This window comes from Coregonus lavaretus (assembly GCF_964263955.1).
Source record: "Coregonus lavaretus genome assembly, chromosome: 20".
Lineage (NCBI taxonomy): Eukaryota > Metazoa > Chordata > Actinopteri > Salmoniformes > Salmonidae > Coregonus > Coregonus lavaretus.
Genome location: NC_140007.1, coordinates 9689947 through 9706050, shown reverse-complemented (window position 1 = coordinate 9706050; position 16104 = coordinate 9689947). Strand labels below are relative to the sequence as shown.

The 16104-nt window shown below is 43.3% G+C and overlaps 1 protein-coding gene across 1 annotated transcript; it reads right to left on the bottom strand.

The window, feature by feature from the left end:
- Positions 1-382: 382 nt before the first annotated feature.
- On the bottom strand, positions 383-12606 carry LOC311147946 (uncharacterized protein). The gene is made up of 7 exons (XM_084184794.1): positions 12309-12606; positions 3759-3827; positions 3435-3516; positions 3269-3347; positions 2743-2809; positions 2330-2478; positions 383-2169 (listed from the first exon to the last, which is right to left on the bottom strand). The coding sequence occupies exons 1-7, from the start codon at positions 12441-12443 to the stop codon at positions 1083-1085; spliced, it is 1668 nt and encodes a 555-aa protein (XP_084040920.1). The 5' UTR covers positions 12444-12606; the 3' UTR covers positions 383-1082.
- Positions 12607-16104: the final 3498 nt, after the last annotated feature.

Genomic DNA, 16104 nt, shown 5'->3' with positions numbered 1-16104 from the left:
AATAAACTAGTAGAAGGGGATCGGGCCTTTGGATAATCATACAATAATTTTGAATAAAAAAAAAAACAATAAATAGCAATACCCTCCCTGCTTGGAACATAAGGAAAGAACACCCACATCCTATTGATTACACATACTGTATCATCCAACATCAAAGCAAAAGTAGTTAAACCAAATAGCTACATCTCATATTATTTCAAAACTGCCAAGACATAATACAATCAACCAGTTAAATGTTATTTTCTTTTTTTGGCAATGTCATCTATATCTCATTCCGCAAATAATAATTGTGCAAAATTCTTGAAATAAATGAGATTACAATCCAGTTCCCATTCCATAGTAGGGGCTTTCAATAAAATATAATACATAATGTAGTCGGAACATTGACACATAATACTAGATACAAAGTACATTTCCATTTTTGTTGTTGTGCAAAATGACTATTCAAACTGTATTTCGTTTTTGAATGGAGTGACAATAAAAAAGAAAGAAAGTAAGAAGCAGGCATCAGTTCATTGTATGAGATGGAATTAATATTTTCAATGTTAACTGTAATTATAGACTATCCTTACATCCTCCTCAGTTCAAGGCGCCCAACTACTTGCAGTTGCAGGATCAACCATGGAGTACTGATTGCAGTCAGAATCCCCTTTCACAACACAATTTCATCAGAACAAATACATTCAGTAATTCATACATCCTTACCAACAAAAAGAACAGACCCACTCTAAAGTGAACATGAAGGAGGACAGCAGAACATAAGGCCTGAAAACTCATGTTCTGCTAAGGCCCTGTGCAGAAACCATCCAGCCCCTACCTCCAAGGCACTTCTGTAGAAGTCAGATTTTATGCAATTCTGAGTGGATTGGAGAGGTGTAAGCAATATGGATTCCATCTAACCTACAGTATCAGACAGCAAGGATGAGCTATTACCATATGACTTACACATATGTTCTGATCCGTTCATATCCCCATGAAGTGCCTAGGGGGTAGGGTCTAGGGGTCATTTTGGGATTGGCCATAAGTGTACACAATTTAACATACGTCCCTTTAGTCTGCCTCAGATTGGTCCCTCCTTCTATTCAGGAAGTTCCCATGTCTTGGTCTGAACTTGGCTGAGAGGTGGATTCCACATCCATCGCCTCCACTTCATTTTTCACCGCTTTCCCATTTGTCTGGTCCTCTCCAGCTTTCTCTGTATTCTCCCCAACCACTGGCACTGCTTTGTTATCAGGCACATCACTAAAGTCAGTCCTTGGGTGTTTTTCCCCTCGTTCTGAGGAGTCCAATGGCAAGTCCTTTTTGGGATCCTCTGTCTTGGCTTTGTGGGATGATGCCACTGACGGGCTCGTCTGATGTGGGTGGTTGTTGTTGTCGGGGACGACCATGCCTTTCTCCCACCCGTTGGGGCGGTTGTCTGTAGGACCGTTGCTAGGCACCACCTTGTCACCTTCCCTTTTCTTCTTGGTCGGTTGCACCAAGTTCTCAGACTCCATTTCAGATGCAGCTGCCTTGACTTTGACTGAGTCCTGGACACTGTCCTTGGCCTGACTATCCTCTTTGAGTCCTTCCTCCATACTGTGATCTCCTTTAACAGACTCAGGGTCTGTGCTGCCTGAATGGTCCATGTCAACATTGTCAATATCATTACTGTTCCTGTTTCCCAGTGGTTCCGAGTCCTCTAAGGAGATCGCTGGCCCAGAAGGATCAACAGAAAACCCCTCTGCCTGCTTATCTCCGTCACTACTCAATGCTTCATCATTCAACTTGGTAGTCTCCTTCACCTCCTCCGTGACACCCTTCTCCTCCTTCTGGGCTCCCCCTGCCTCTCCCTCTCTAGCCTTGGCTCGTAGGCGGCCCTCCTCCACTCCCTCTCCATTCCCCTTCTCTGCCTTCTTCAGCTGTTTCTGGATCTTTCTGGGGCACCATACAAACTTTTCCTTGGGCTCAAAGTGCTGGAAGGCGTAGCGCAGAAGCTCTTTGCGCTTCTTCTTGTCACGAATGGCAAACAGGAAGTAGTCGAGCACACTACGCTTGACGCTGCTCAGGTTCCTTTTGACCAGCGTCTCCTCCAGGAAGAAGCGCACCAGCGGGCTCTGGTAGTGCTCAAAGCCCAGCTCCCCCAGGCTCTTCAGGATGCGTGTGATGCGGAGGTTGTTGTGCATGTTCCTGAGACAGAAAACACAACCAATATTTAGATGGAGGACCCCCTAGTTTACAACACCTTTCTAATTTAGAAATTGGACAAAGAATGTTCATCAGTGGTTCCACATGGTCTTAAGAAACCACACCCTGTAAAGATGGCCAAGGTGTGACTTCAGCATCTCACCTTTCAAGGTTGGCGAAGCGTTCTCTCCAGTTGTCGGCGCGTTTGACCTCGCCTGTGTCTTTGTTGACCAGCTGGATACCATAGAACCCCAGCATGAGCTCGTAGGACTCCACCAGCCTCTTCTTGGCTTCCTCACTCTCCCTGAAGGCCTGAGGACACAGTGGGGCAAGAGCACAGAGATCAGAGACCATCATCATTGCCTTGATAGAGAAGCTCCATTCATAAACGTTTTGTCTGCTCACTGGACCCAAGGGAGTCCATTGACAAGTCACCCTATGCTTACTGTTTCATTCAAAAGTAACTCATTTTATGAAAAGGGCATTTCACAGTGCTTTATCGTACCCCTTAACTACACTTGCACATCAGTGCTCCTAATACACCACAATGATCAAGCAAAAACGTGAAGCACTCACCTGGATCTCCTTCTTGGTGAGCTCAGAGGCCATGTAGTTCACTCCTGGCTCCCGAAGTGGAAACAACCTGAGAACAACAGCGGATTATAACTTGAGATGGCACAGTGCAATCACTTCACTGATGTTTCAATCTTGTTTTGTGATAGCTTTCCTGTTGATATGTTACTGCTCTGTGCTGCGGGCTAAGTGACACAAAATGTTGGTGATTGACAGTTTATTCCAACAGAATGTAAACGCCATCCAAGTTTATGACACTTGAGATTAGATTACTGTACTGTTATCATTGTGAGTCAGGCAAATTATAGGCCTAGTCAAAGTAATATAGTCATATGTATATAGTATAATACTACATTATAATGGTATAACTTCCTAGAGTTTTCAACTTGTGCTACATCTACTTCTGGTTGAAACTTGCTGTCATACGTGACTTTTAATTTGTCTGTTATAGATGTCCATCGGGATACATTAGAAACAAATACACACAACTAGCCCAAAACAGAACCGGAGCATTTAGGATCATACATACCACTGAATGTAGGAGTGAACTCTCTCCAGCCTCTTGTAGTCAGTCTTCCATTCTTTATGAAATGATTCGATTAAAATGTCTAAACAAAAATGTAGAGCATTACATACACCATTACGCACATTTTCCAGTCACTGAAAACTGCTTGGTTGAATAGCAAATGACCTACCATCAGGGGAGGAGGGGTATTCGTTGAGATAGAATTTTAAATTGAACATTCTCTCTTCTGAGCATTCATCATCTGTTAGATTCTGGGAAGATACGCAGACAAGCAGCACAGTCAGATGTCTAGATGACGACGTCTCATGACAATGACAAGATAAAAACAGATGACCTGTGTAGGGCCTGGAGTTTTACCTGGTCAGGAAAAAATGTGGGTTCTGGTAAGACCAGGTTAGCCTTACATTACCCAACATTTTCCCTGACAAATTCACATGAACAACAAAAACTCCTGGCCCTATTCATGTGTAATAACAAGAGCCTTCAGACTTACAGGATACCCTTTTCTGTAGTTCTGCATGTCCTTCGCAGCCCTCATGTTCCTGGAGAACGTGTTTGACCACTGTGAAAGATGGGGTACATCAGAGATATTAGACAAAACATTTGGCAGAAATACATTTATAGGCATTATTTTTCCTTTTGGGTACCTAAAATGATTTTGACCTGGGTGTAAGTCAGTGGAACCAAAGAGGAGACAGACACCAGACCATAGCTGTAGTTTCACCCCATAGTTTCCCTGTTTGAACAGTTGCATGGGTGATGTAGCGCAGTGTTAATTTGGGCAACAAAAATGGTGACGAAAATACCAAATACTACTTTAATAAACACAAGTGAATTTGTCCCAATACTTTTGGTCCCTTAAATGGGGGAATGTGTACAAAAAGTGCTGTAATTTCTAAACAGTTCACCCGATATGGATGAAAATGCTGTCACGATCGTCAGGGAGAGAAGTAGACCAATGCGCAGCGTGATGAACGAACATGTTACTTTATTATATTAAAGCACGAAACAAAACAATAAACGACTCGTGAAGTCCACGGTGACAATGACCGAACACAGAACAAAAACCCACAAACACAAAGTGAAAAACAGACAGTTAAATATGGCTCCCAATCAGAGACAACCAGCCAACAGCTGACACTCGTTGCCTCTGATTGGGAGTCGCTCAGGCAAACATAGAATACACAACCTAGAACACCCAACATAGAAACAGAACACATAGAATGAACACACCCTGGCTCAACATATAGAGTCCCAGAGCCAGGGTGTGACAGTACCCCCCCCTAAAGGCGGACTGCGACCGCGCCTCAACAAGAGCAAAACAGGGGAGGGCTGGGTGGGCACACCTCCTCGGCGGCGGCTCCGGCCCCGGCCTTGCCCACCACCCTCCAATAAACCCCCCATAGCGCCCCTGGTCCGGTCTGGCCCCGCTGGCTGGAGCTGACCTGGACGTAGCAGGAGCGGCTAGCTTCAGCTCCGTTGTGGAGCAGTTGAGCGGTACCTGATTTGGCACCGATGACCCAGGCACGGGTTGTGCCAGACTGACGACGCGCACCCCTGGCTTGGTGCGTGAGGCAGGAACTGACCGGACCGGGCTGACGATGCGCACCCCTGGCTTGGTGCGTGGAGCAGCAACGGGCCGGACCGGGCTGACGATGTGCACCCCTAGCTTGGTGCGTGGAGCCGGAACGGGCCTCACCGGACTGACGACTCGCACCCCTGGCTTGGTGCTTGGAGCCGGAACGGGCCTCACCGGACTGACGACTCGCACCCCTGGCTTGGTGCGTGGAGCCGGAACGGGCCTCACCGGACTGACGACTCGCACCCCTGGCTTGGTGCGTGGAGCCGGAACGGGCCTCACCGGACTGACGACTCGCACCCCTGGCTTGGTGCGAGTAGCAGGAACGGGCCTCACCGGACTGACGACTCGCACTCCTGGCTTGGTGCGAGTAGCAGGAACGGGCTGGACCAGGCTGACGACGCACACCGTAGGCTTGGTGCGTGGAGCAGGGACTGGCCGGACTGGGCTGGCGACGCACACCGTAGGCTTGGTGCGTGGAGCAGGGACAGGCCGGACCGGGCTGACGACTCGCACCCCTGGCTTGGTGCGTGGAGCCGGAACGGGCCTCACCGGACTGACGACTCGCACCCCTGGCTTGGTGCGAGTAGCAGGAACGGGCCTCACCGGACTGACGACTCGCACCCCTGGCTTGGTGCGAGTAGCAGGAACGGGCTGGACCAGGCTGACGACGCACACCCTCACACACTCTGTGTGAGGCATCCGCACAGGACGTACAGGGCTGTGTACCCGTACTGGCATAACAGCACGTGACACTGGAGCAGGATATCCGGGACCGCGGAGAGGCATTGGAGACCACGAGCGTTGAGCCGGCACACTCCGTCCTGGCTGCATACCCGCCTTCGCACGACACGTGCGGGGCGCTCGCACAGGACGTACAGGACTATGCCGGACCACTCGTGGCACAGAACGCCGCTCCGCATACCGCGGAACCTGCCCCGTCCCATGCTGCCATGCCTGAGTACGGGACGTTGGTTCCGCTCTCCTTCCAGGCTCCGCCAACCTGCCTTCTGGGACCCCAAACCCGGTGGCCTCCTCTCCAAATCGCCCTGTGGCAGCCTCCTGCTGCCCAGCCGCCCATGCCGTGTGCCCCCCCCTAAAAATTTTTTGGGGTTGCCTCTCGTCCTTCCGACGATGACACTGCTGACGCCGCTGCTCCTCTCTCGCCAGGGCCTTAATCCTTGCCCATGGCCCTTTGCCCCCGAGCATGTCCTCCCAGGACCACGATTTGCCCACCTGGGCCATCGCCAGCCTCTCCATCTCCTTTCCTGGCGCTTCCTCCCATGTCCAGTCTGCCTGTTCCTGGACACGCTGCTTGGTCCTGGTACGGTGGGTTTTTCTGTCACGATCGTCAGGGAGAGAAGTAGACCAATGCGCAGCGTGATGAACGAACATGTTACTTTATTATATTAAAGCACGAAACAAAACAATAAATGACTCGTGAAGTCCACGGTGACAATGACCGAACACGGAACAAAAACCCACAAACACAAAGTGAAAAACAGACAGTTAAATATGGCTCCCAATCAGAGACAACCAGCCAACAGCTGACACTCGTTGCCTCTGATTGGGAGTCACTCAGGCAAACATAGAATACACAACCTAGAACACCCAACATAGAAACAGAACACATAGAATGAACACACCCTGGCTCAACATATAGAGTCCCAGAGCCAGGGTGTGACAAATGCCCTCAAATAAAAGTTGACAGTCTGCACGTTAACCTCATAGCAATTGCATCATTTCAAATCCAAAGTGCTGGAGTACAGAGCCAAAACAACAGAACAGTTGTCACTGTCCCAATCCTTTTGGAGCTCACTGTACATCAGTGATAATTTTGTCACTCTTTTTTTTTTGATTTAGTCTAGTCTTAGTCATTTCGACTAAAATATCATTAAGTCTTAGTCACATTTGTCATTTGAATAATGATTTAGTCTAGTTATTTTCTAAATGATGAAAACAGTGGGCAATTTTTGCCAACTAAATGCCCTTTAATTTTAGTCATTTTATGCACATCACATTTGTATTGCCTCATTAATCTATAGTAAACATAAATCACTGACTTCCATGTGCACAAACATACATAGCCTTGTCTTACCAACATACTTTTCTGCATTACATCATATCGCATGATTCTCTTCCCAACAGCCAAATTGGCAGAACACATTACTCTGCAGCAGATCAAATACAAATAAATCATACCCCTTGACAGGGCACATAAAGGGCAGTAGTCAATGGCAAAACATTCACTGACTGTGAGATGACACTTATCTTCACACCTCTAAAACACTTAACTTTAAGACAGCTCAGCTAAAATGCTCAAGGACATATTGCATTTGTTTTCAACAAAAAAAGCAGTGAAATGCAGAACATTGCCTGTGACTGCAACAGAAAGCATTTTAAAATATATATATTTTTAAATTATGTTAAACCATTTTCACTATTTGTCCAATGAAATCAGTTATGACAGTTTTGATTGGTGTGACTGGTAATCAGGAAAAACTATTTTTGAGTATAATGTTCAGTTGGTCATCAGTGCTAAAACAGATGTTCAAAATAATAGTGAAATGGGTAACATACACAAGTTGGTTGTTTAGCAACAGACCTGACGCGTGTGCAACTATGGGCCAAAACAGATGGAGTTGGCTTACATTGTTGACAACATGTAAACTATATTTAGTCTCCAAATGTTTATTGTTTATTTATTTGCACAATGAGAACCTGTCTCAAATACATCGGTACATTTGTTGGATAGCTAGCTAATGAATTTTAGCCATATTAACATTGACATGAAATCAGTCAAAACAAGACATGGTATCAATAACAAGATACAACAAACTGAAACGAGCCACTTACAATTCCCCACATGGCAGATTCTTGTTGTGGTTGCTTGGTATTTGACCATTCAGAATCATAAAGCGCGGCTTCCGGCCACAAGCGCATAATTTGTGATGTTGTCAGCCAACCAGTCCATGAATAGCTAGCTAATCAAAACGGCTAGCTACATAGTTACTATCCTAGACATTAAAACCAGTAGATAGCGCTGACGTCATCCACGTATTCCTATGGAAAACTCCTAACGGCGCATGAAGCCAGAAGTATTTGAATTTGAAGCACGGCATATTGCTGAATGGCAAAACATTTTTGTTGCTAAGGATCATGATGAAAGTGGCCGTAACTAGCAAAGGATCATGGTCGATGTAGTCGTTTTCATCCTGCCTGAGAGAGTCAACCTGGTTTTAATGTCTACGAACCTGATACAAGCCTACTGTTAAACCTTTGCAGCAAAAGGTTCATTTAAAAGCTCACCATTACCTAAAACCTAACCAGGTCAACATTGGAAAACCAAACGGACAGCAAATATTAACTACGATAATCAGAATTACGACTGATTTACCAACAACAACAAAAAAGATTAGACTCTTTCGAATGACGATTAGTACAGTTAAATACAGAACATGCTGGCATGGTGACTCTTTGTAAAATAGAACTAAATTGGCGCAAAGTTAAGTGCGTGCGAGTACCCTATCTAGATATAATTTGACCATGATCCTTCCAACTGAAAATATAAAGTTAATGGGCTACCATCACAACAACGATCACACCTTGGTTAGGCTAGGTCCACACAGCAGCACATTTTGTTTGCGCATTCTACACATTCCACTGCCTATCCGTTACTTTTCTGCGTGGCCTGTTTGCCGGTCAACACTGGGTATTAATTCTGATTAGCTAGCTACCTGGCCTAGCAAGCCTTTTAGAAACTTTAGTTCAACCTACAAATCAGCGGCATGTTACTTTAGCTCACTGGTAGAAACTGTTTGGTGGTAGTTAGCTAGCTGGAAAAGCAGACAACCCATCCTCCCAATAGTTAAATGGCTAGCTACCTAGCTAACTAATCAGTTGGCTAACTTAGCAATTGAAGACGAAGCCAGCTAGCCAATTACCAACCAGTTAGCTATTGCAATCTACCAACAACTTCTGAAACGGCCCGCCAGACTTTGTCAATGCTAGCTAGCTTTAATATTGGCATATAGCCACATGTGTAGCTAGTATACTGTATATTTCTGAACCTTGTTAGCCTACTGGCTATCAGTGGCGACCCATAATTCTGGGCAGAGCCCCACCGGTTTAAACATTTTGTAGGGGGAAAAAATGGCCTGTTTTGCATATAATTCTGGCATTAATTAGTGTTTCAGTTTAGCCCCCCCTTGGGAGCTGCCATACATTTACAGTAGAAATGCTCGTCCAAGAAGACTCAAGGTCAATGGCCACAGATAAAATTACATTGAATCATGTTATACCTCCCGTAGCTTTGATTGGAATGATCATATCAATAGCTAGCTAGATAAGCAGTCATCATCATGAACCACATCGACAATCTACTGGCAAATCCTTTTCAATCCTTGTCATATGAAGAGAAATTAGAGATAAAACGTCTCGGTGCTCATCGGCCATTGAACAGAAACATTACACAACAAGTCGGAAATCGCAAATTCAACAATGAGTGGTTTGTAAGGATGCAGTGGCTAACTGCGAGTGTCGCAAAGCAATCACTATTTTGCTTCCCCTGCCTGCTATTAGGTGGAGAGTGTGTCATCCAAGTCTGGGTATAAGGATTTAAAACATCTGTCTGAAAGGGTCTCAAAACATGAGAATTGTGCTTCACATGTAGAAAACGCTGTTAAACTCTGATTACTGTGGAAATCAAACACTGTGGCTCAGCTAGACACCGCATATACTGTAGATGAGCCATGGGTAAAAACGATGGGTAAAAAATAAAAATAAAGCAGACATTCAATATCCCTTTGAGCACAGTGAAGATTGGATGGTGTATCAATACAAAAAAGATACAGGCCTCTTTCCTAACTCAGTTGCCGGAGCGGAAGGAAACCACTCAGGAATTTCCCCATGAGGCCAATGGTGACTTTAAAACAGTTACAGAGTTTAATGGCTGTGATAGGAGAAAACTGAGGATGGATCAACAACATTGTAGTTACTCCACAATACTAACCTAAATGACAGGGTGAAAAGGAAGCCTGTACATAACATTAATCCTTTTTGCAATAAGGCACTAAAGTAAACCTGCAAAAAAAAATCCGGAATACAAAGTGTTACGTTTGGGGCAAATCCAACACAACACATCATATTTTCAAGCATGGTGGTGGCTATGGGAAGCCTATACTTGTCATTGGCAAGGACTAGGGAGTTTTTTTTAGGATAAAAAGAAACGGAATAGAGCTAAGCACCGGCTAAATCCTAGAGAAAAACCTGGTTCAGTCTGCTTTCCAACAGACACTGGGAGACAAATTCACCTTTCAGCAGGACAATAACCTAAAACACAAGGCCAAATATACACTAGTCACAGATAGAACAATGAGACATATTTCACCAGATGTATAAATGTGAAGCATCCAGTTGGCGTTTCCACTCACTACCAAATATGGTGATGAGAGGAAGCCCAGTGGCTGGCAGTGGGAGAAGATGGAGCGAAGATGGATTTTGGCCGACATTCTGCAAATTTTCTCATCACTGAAACATTTGATCTCGATACAGTTCTGTTTCCAAACCTAGAATCTGTTACGAACAGAGTGGACTAAGTTTTGTAGACTACCCTTTGCCCAATTTCTAAAAGTTGTTTTCTTTAGAAGAAGTGCAAGGGCGAATTGAGTTATTGCACACGCACACTTCACAGAGTAGGCGCGCCAATAGACCCCTTTCCAGTACACGACACACTGACGTCACGCACAGATGCGCGCGACTCTTGGCTGCAGTAAGAAAGCAATCGCCATCTGCGCCCATTCAACATAGCCTAGATTTTAATTACTTCTAAACAAAATAACGTTTTGGGGTTCTCGTACGCTTACAATTATGTTTTGATTCTTGCTGAAACAGTCGCTAAGTTTATATAGTACCAGTCAAAAGTTTGGACACCTACTCATTCCAGGGTTTCTCTTTATTTTTTAAATTTTTTTACATTGTAGAATAATAGTGAAGACATCAAAACTATGAAATAACACATATGGAATCATGTAGTAAACAACATTTTAAAAAATAAAAATGTATTTTATATTTGAAATTCTTCATTGGAAAACCAAACGGACAGCAAATATGAACTACGATAATCAGAATTACGACTGATTTACCAACAACAAAAAGATTACTCTTTTGAATGACGATTAGTACAGTTAAATACAGAACATGCTGGCATCGTGACTCTTTGCTTTGCACACGCTTGGCATTCTCTCAACCAGCGTTCTAAAATTAGGTGGATAAGAACTCCCCTGTGTTCTGCCACCAACTTGCCTGCATCGCCCTCTTGTGGCAATGTTTGCAAACACAGAAAGCTAGCTTGTGCTTGGCTCTGCCCACCTCCTTGCTTGTTTTGCCCACTATGATTAATTTGCTCCCATTGGAAACGACAGGCTGTGGTCTATCTTGGGTTAGTTATAAAAGCCTTTGCTAGAGTTGCTTACCAAGAAGACAGTGAATGTTCCTGAGAGGCCTAGTTACAGTTTTGACTTAAATCAGCTTCAAAATCTATGGCAAGACTTGAAAATGGCTGTCTAGCAATGATCAACAACCAACTTGACAAAGTTTAAGAATTTTTAAAAGGATAATGTGCAATTATTGTACAATCCAGGTGTGCAAAGCTCTTAGAGGGGGGGAGGGGGTTAAATACTTATGTAATCAAAATAGTGTTTAATTTTTCATAAATGTTTTACAAATGTTAACATTTTTCTTCCAATTTGACATTAGAGTATTTTGTGTAGATCGTTAATTTTTTTTACAATTAAATCCATATTTAAAAAGCTCCACTGTCGGATAATCGTTGTATAGGCCCTAACAGTTTGTGGGCACCGTTTGTCACAGTTATAGTGCATTTAATGTATTGTTTAGTGTTGTGTAGTGGCTTCGCTGGCATACATCTAAAAGAATTGGTTGAGTTTGCCCCACCAAGATTTACATGCGAAAATCGCCACAGCTGGCTTTAATGCACTGACTAGTTCAAGACAAAGTGGGGATGAAAAGCTAACGTTACATATAGCTAACGGTAACGTTAGCGCTTTATCTAGCCTTTAGCCTGCTAACGTTAGTTGGCATAGTAGCTAGCTAGCTTTGTAACAAACAACTAAATTAGGCATTATAATGAAACGTTTGTAAAATATAATGATAGCTACCAACTCGCGTAAAACTATTACATTCTCCTGCAAACAATATTCAAAACTTGGAGGTAGTTAGTTAGCTTGGTTAGCCTGGCTGGTTAGGCTTCCATTACATTAGTTGAACAGTTGCTAGCTAGCTAGCTAGCTAGCTAAATTGCATTTTAAATCATGCAAGTTAGCTAGCAAGCTAACGTGTGATAGTAGTGGCCTAATGCTAGTTTTTGCGTACTTGTTCGCCGTGTTAACGCCAACATTTGTATAGTTAGTAACACAACAAATAAAAAAAATTAATGCAACGTACTAAACCAGACGTCCAATATGATTTAGTTTTGTCCTGGCTTGAGCGACGCGTTTGGTTCTCTCCTGAATCGTCTCCATCACTCTCTGTGTCCCACGTCGAATCATACACGCACACTAAATCGTCCTGCTCCATCATTGAAAACACAATGTCGGCTTGATAAAGACCAAAAGCGAAATCTGTCTAGCCACGATAATTAGACATGAGTTGAACTTCTAGCCCTAAATTTGATCACTACCACGACCAACCATCCCTCCTCCCGGTCACCAAAATCCATTGTCGCGATTCGTTGTACCAGTACGGGTTCGACACACGCGAGTGACAGGGTGAAATGGTCTGCAGTCAATGCATGTCTGTCTGTCTGTCTGTCTGTCTGCTGGCTGAGCAGCTGATGACAGGGTTGCCAGATCAAACTAAAAAGTATTGCCCAATGACTATTCTAAACCAGCACAAAAGGACTGAAACTATCCCAACAGTTTTTTCCTACAGCAAGAGGGGACTTGCCACATTTATACATTATACTATTTTCCCATAACGTCATCGAGCCAATTTAGAAGGAATATCGACATAACTTGTAACGACGCTAGAAGCAAAATTAGGTTTTCATCAAAATAATAATTATTGCAAGCTATGAAGTGACATAATAAAGGAATTTGAATATGTCTCAAGATAAAATATTATTCACCCTTATTAAACTCGCCAGATCATTTTCCATCAATGGATGTCGATTTAACTCGTTTGACTGCTATGATTAAGCAATAAAGCAGGAGGGGGTATGGTACCGTGCATTCGGAAAGTATTGTTACAGCCTTATTCTAAAATGTATTAAATAATTCCCCCCCCCCTCATCAATCTAAACACAAAACCCCATAATGACAAAGGAAAAACATTTACATAAGTAGTCAGATTCCCTGGGTGCCTTATTGCTATTATAAACTGGTTACCAACGTAATTAGAACAGTAAAAATAAATGTTTTGTCATACCCTTGGTACACGGTCTGGTAACCAGTTCATAATAGCAATAAGGCACCTAGGGGGTTTGTGGAATATGGCCAATATACCACGGCTAAGGGCTGTTCTTATCACGACGCAATGCAGAGTGCCTGGATACAGCCCTTAGCCGTGGTATATTGGCCATATACCACAAAGCCCAGAGGCAAGGGGTGACTACTTTGAAGAATCTAAAATATAACATATCTTTTGATTTGTTTAACACTTTTTTGGTTACAACCTGATTCCATATGTGTTATTTCATAGTTTTGATGTCTTGATGTAGAAAATAGTAAAAATAAAGAAAAACCCTTGAATGAGTAGGTGTGTCCAAACTTTTGACTGGTGCTGTATATATATATATAGTATATATTTCACTGTGACCTGCTGATGCTGACTATCAGGCAGTGAGGCAGGCTGTTGCTGTGTGACTGATTGGTGGAGAGGTCCTGAGGGGTGTGTGTGTTGAGAGAGTACTGCAACAGGCAGCTTAGTCCGCTATTGGCTGAGTCACATGAGTGAGAGGATGCTATTTAGATTGTCATTATGGAGACAACAATTTTTTCCCAACCCTTTTTCTATAAAACATATTAACACGCTAGAACTGATGCTCATCAATGAATAATAGAGACAAAGCACTGGAAAACGACTTTGGGCGCACTAGAGCGCATTAGATACATTTGCTTCGAGGTGGTTTAAACTCCATTCTAATAGAGCCCCACAGTGGAGGTGTCATAATACCCATAAAACCTAGCGGTCAAACAGGGAAATGGTTCCAGGGTTTTTCAAAGGTTTTTCTTTAATTGTACTATTTTCTATATTGTAGAATAATAGCGAAGAAGTCAAAACTATGAAATAACACATATGGAATCATGTAGTAACCAAAAAAGTGTTATACAAATCAAAATATATTTTATATTGAGATTCTTCAAAGTAGCCACCCTTTGCCTTGATGACAGCTTTGCACACTCTTGGCATTCTCTCAACCAGCTTCATGAGGTAGTCACCTGGAATGCATTTCAATTAACAGGTGTGCCTTGTTAAAAGTTAATTTGTGGAATTTCTTTCCTTCTTAATGCGTTTGAGCCAATCAATTGTGTTGTGACAAGGTAGGGGTGGTTTATAGAAGATAGCCCTATTTGGTAAAAGACCAAGTCCATATTATGGCAAGAACAGCTCAAATAAGCAAAGAGAAATGACAGTCCATCATTAATTTAAGACATGAAGGTCAGTCAATCTGGAAAATTTCAAGAACTTTGAAAGTTTCTTCAAGTGCAGTCGCAAAAACTATCAAGCGCTATGATGAAACTAGCTCTCATGAGGACCGCCACAGGAAAGGAAGACCAAGAGTTACCTCTGCTGCAGAGGATAAGTTCATTAGAGTTAACTGCACCTCAGATTGCAGCCCAAATAAATGCTCCACAGAGTTCAAGTAATGGACACATCTCAACATCAACTGTTCAGAGGAGAGTGCGTGAATCAGGCCTTCATGGTCGAATTGCTGCAAAGAAACCACTACTACAGGACACCAATAAGAAGAAGAGACTTGCTTGGGACAAGAAACACGAGCAATGGACATTAGACCAGTGGAAATTTGTCTTTTGGTCTGATGTGTCCACATTTGAGATTTTTGGTTCCAACCATCGTGTCTTTGTGAGACGCAGAGTAGGTGAATGGATGATCTCTGCATGTGTGGTTACCACCCTGAAGCATGGAGGAGGAGGTGTGATGGTGTGAGGGTGCTTTGCTGGTGACACTGTCTGTGATTTATTTAGAATTCAAGGCACACTTAACCAGCATGGCAACCACAGCATTCTGCAGCGATACGCCATCCCATCTGGTTTGCGCTTAGTGGGACTTTCATTTGTTTTTCAACAGGATATTGACCCAACACACCTCCAGGCTGTGTAAGGGCTATTTGACCAAGAAGGAGAGTGATGGAGTGCTTCATCAGATGACCTGGCCTCCACAATCACCCGACCTCAACCCAGTTGAGATGGTTTGGGATGAGTTGGACCGCAGAGTGAAGGAAAAGCAGCCAACAAGTGCTCAGCATATGTAGGAACTCCTTCAAGACTTCCAGGTGAAGCTGGTTAAGACAATGCCAATAGTGTGCAAAGCTGTTATCAAGGCAAGGAGTGGCTACTTTGAAGAATCTAAATTCTAAAATATATTTTGATTTGTTTAACACTTTTTTGGCTACTACATGATTCCATATGTGTTATTTCATAGTTTTGATGTCTTCACTATTATTCCACAATGTAGAAAATAGTAAAAATAAAGAAAAACCCTAGAATGAGTTGGTGTGTCCAAACTTTTGACGGGTACTGTATATTTAAGAGAAATGCCATGGCGGCCGTGGTGCAATTAGAAGTAGCCCCGCGACCAATACATTTTCACATGCGACATCGTTTTCATAGTAGCCCAATTTCAGGAGAACCACGGATATGGCAACCCTGGCTGATGAGAAAAATGCATTTTTCTTTGGAAGACAGAATAACTTTTAATAGGACTAGATCATGTATATTTGAGTGGCCTGGGCTTTTTGAGAAATTTGAAGAGAATCCAAGTCATCATCATCATCGTCACCATCAACAATGTCATATGTCTACCTGTCTCCACCTGCAGGTAATATAGGCCTACAGTGGGGAGAACAAGTATTTGATACACTGCCGATTTTGCAGGTTTTCCTACTTACAAAGCATGTAGAGGTCTGTAATTTTTTATCATAGTTACACTTCAACTGTGAGAGACGGAATCTAAAACAAAAATCCAGAAAATCACATTGTATGATTTTTAAGTAATTAAT

Bases quoted from the DNA above. Each gene is read 5' to 3' on its own strand.
- LOC311147946 (XM_084184794.1), bottom strand. From the start codon at position 12,443: ATGATGGAGCAGGACGATTTAGTGTGCGTGTATGATTCGACGTGGGAC. The intron at 3,828-12,308 runs GTACGTTGCATT...CATCTTTCACAG, and splicing joins CATATTGGACGTCTGGTTTA to TGGTCAAACACGTTCTCCAG. The intron at 3,348-3,434 runs GTAGGTCATTTG...ATTTTTGTTTAG, and splicing joins ATACCCCTCCTCCCCTGATG to ACATTTTAATCGAATCATTT.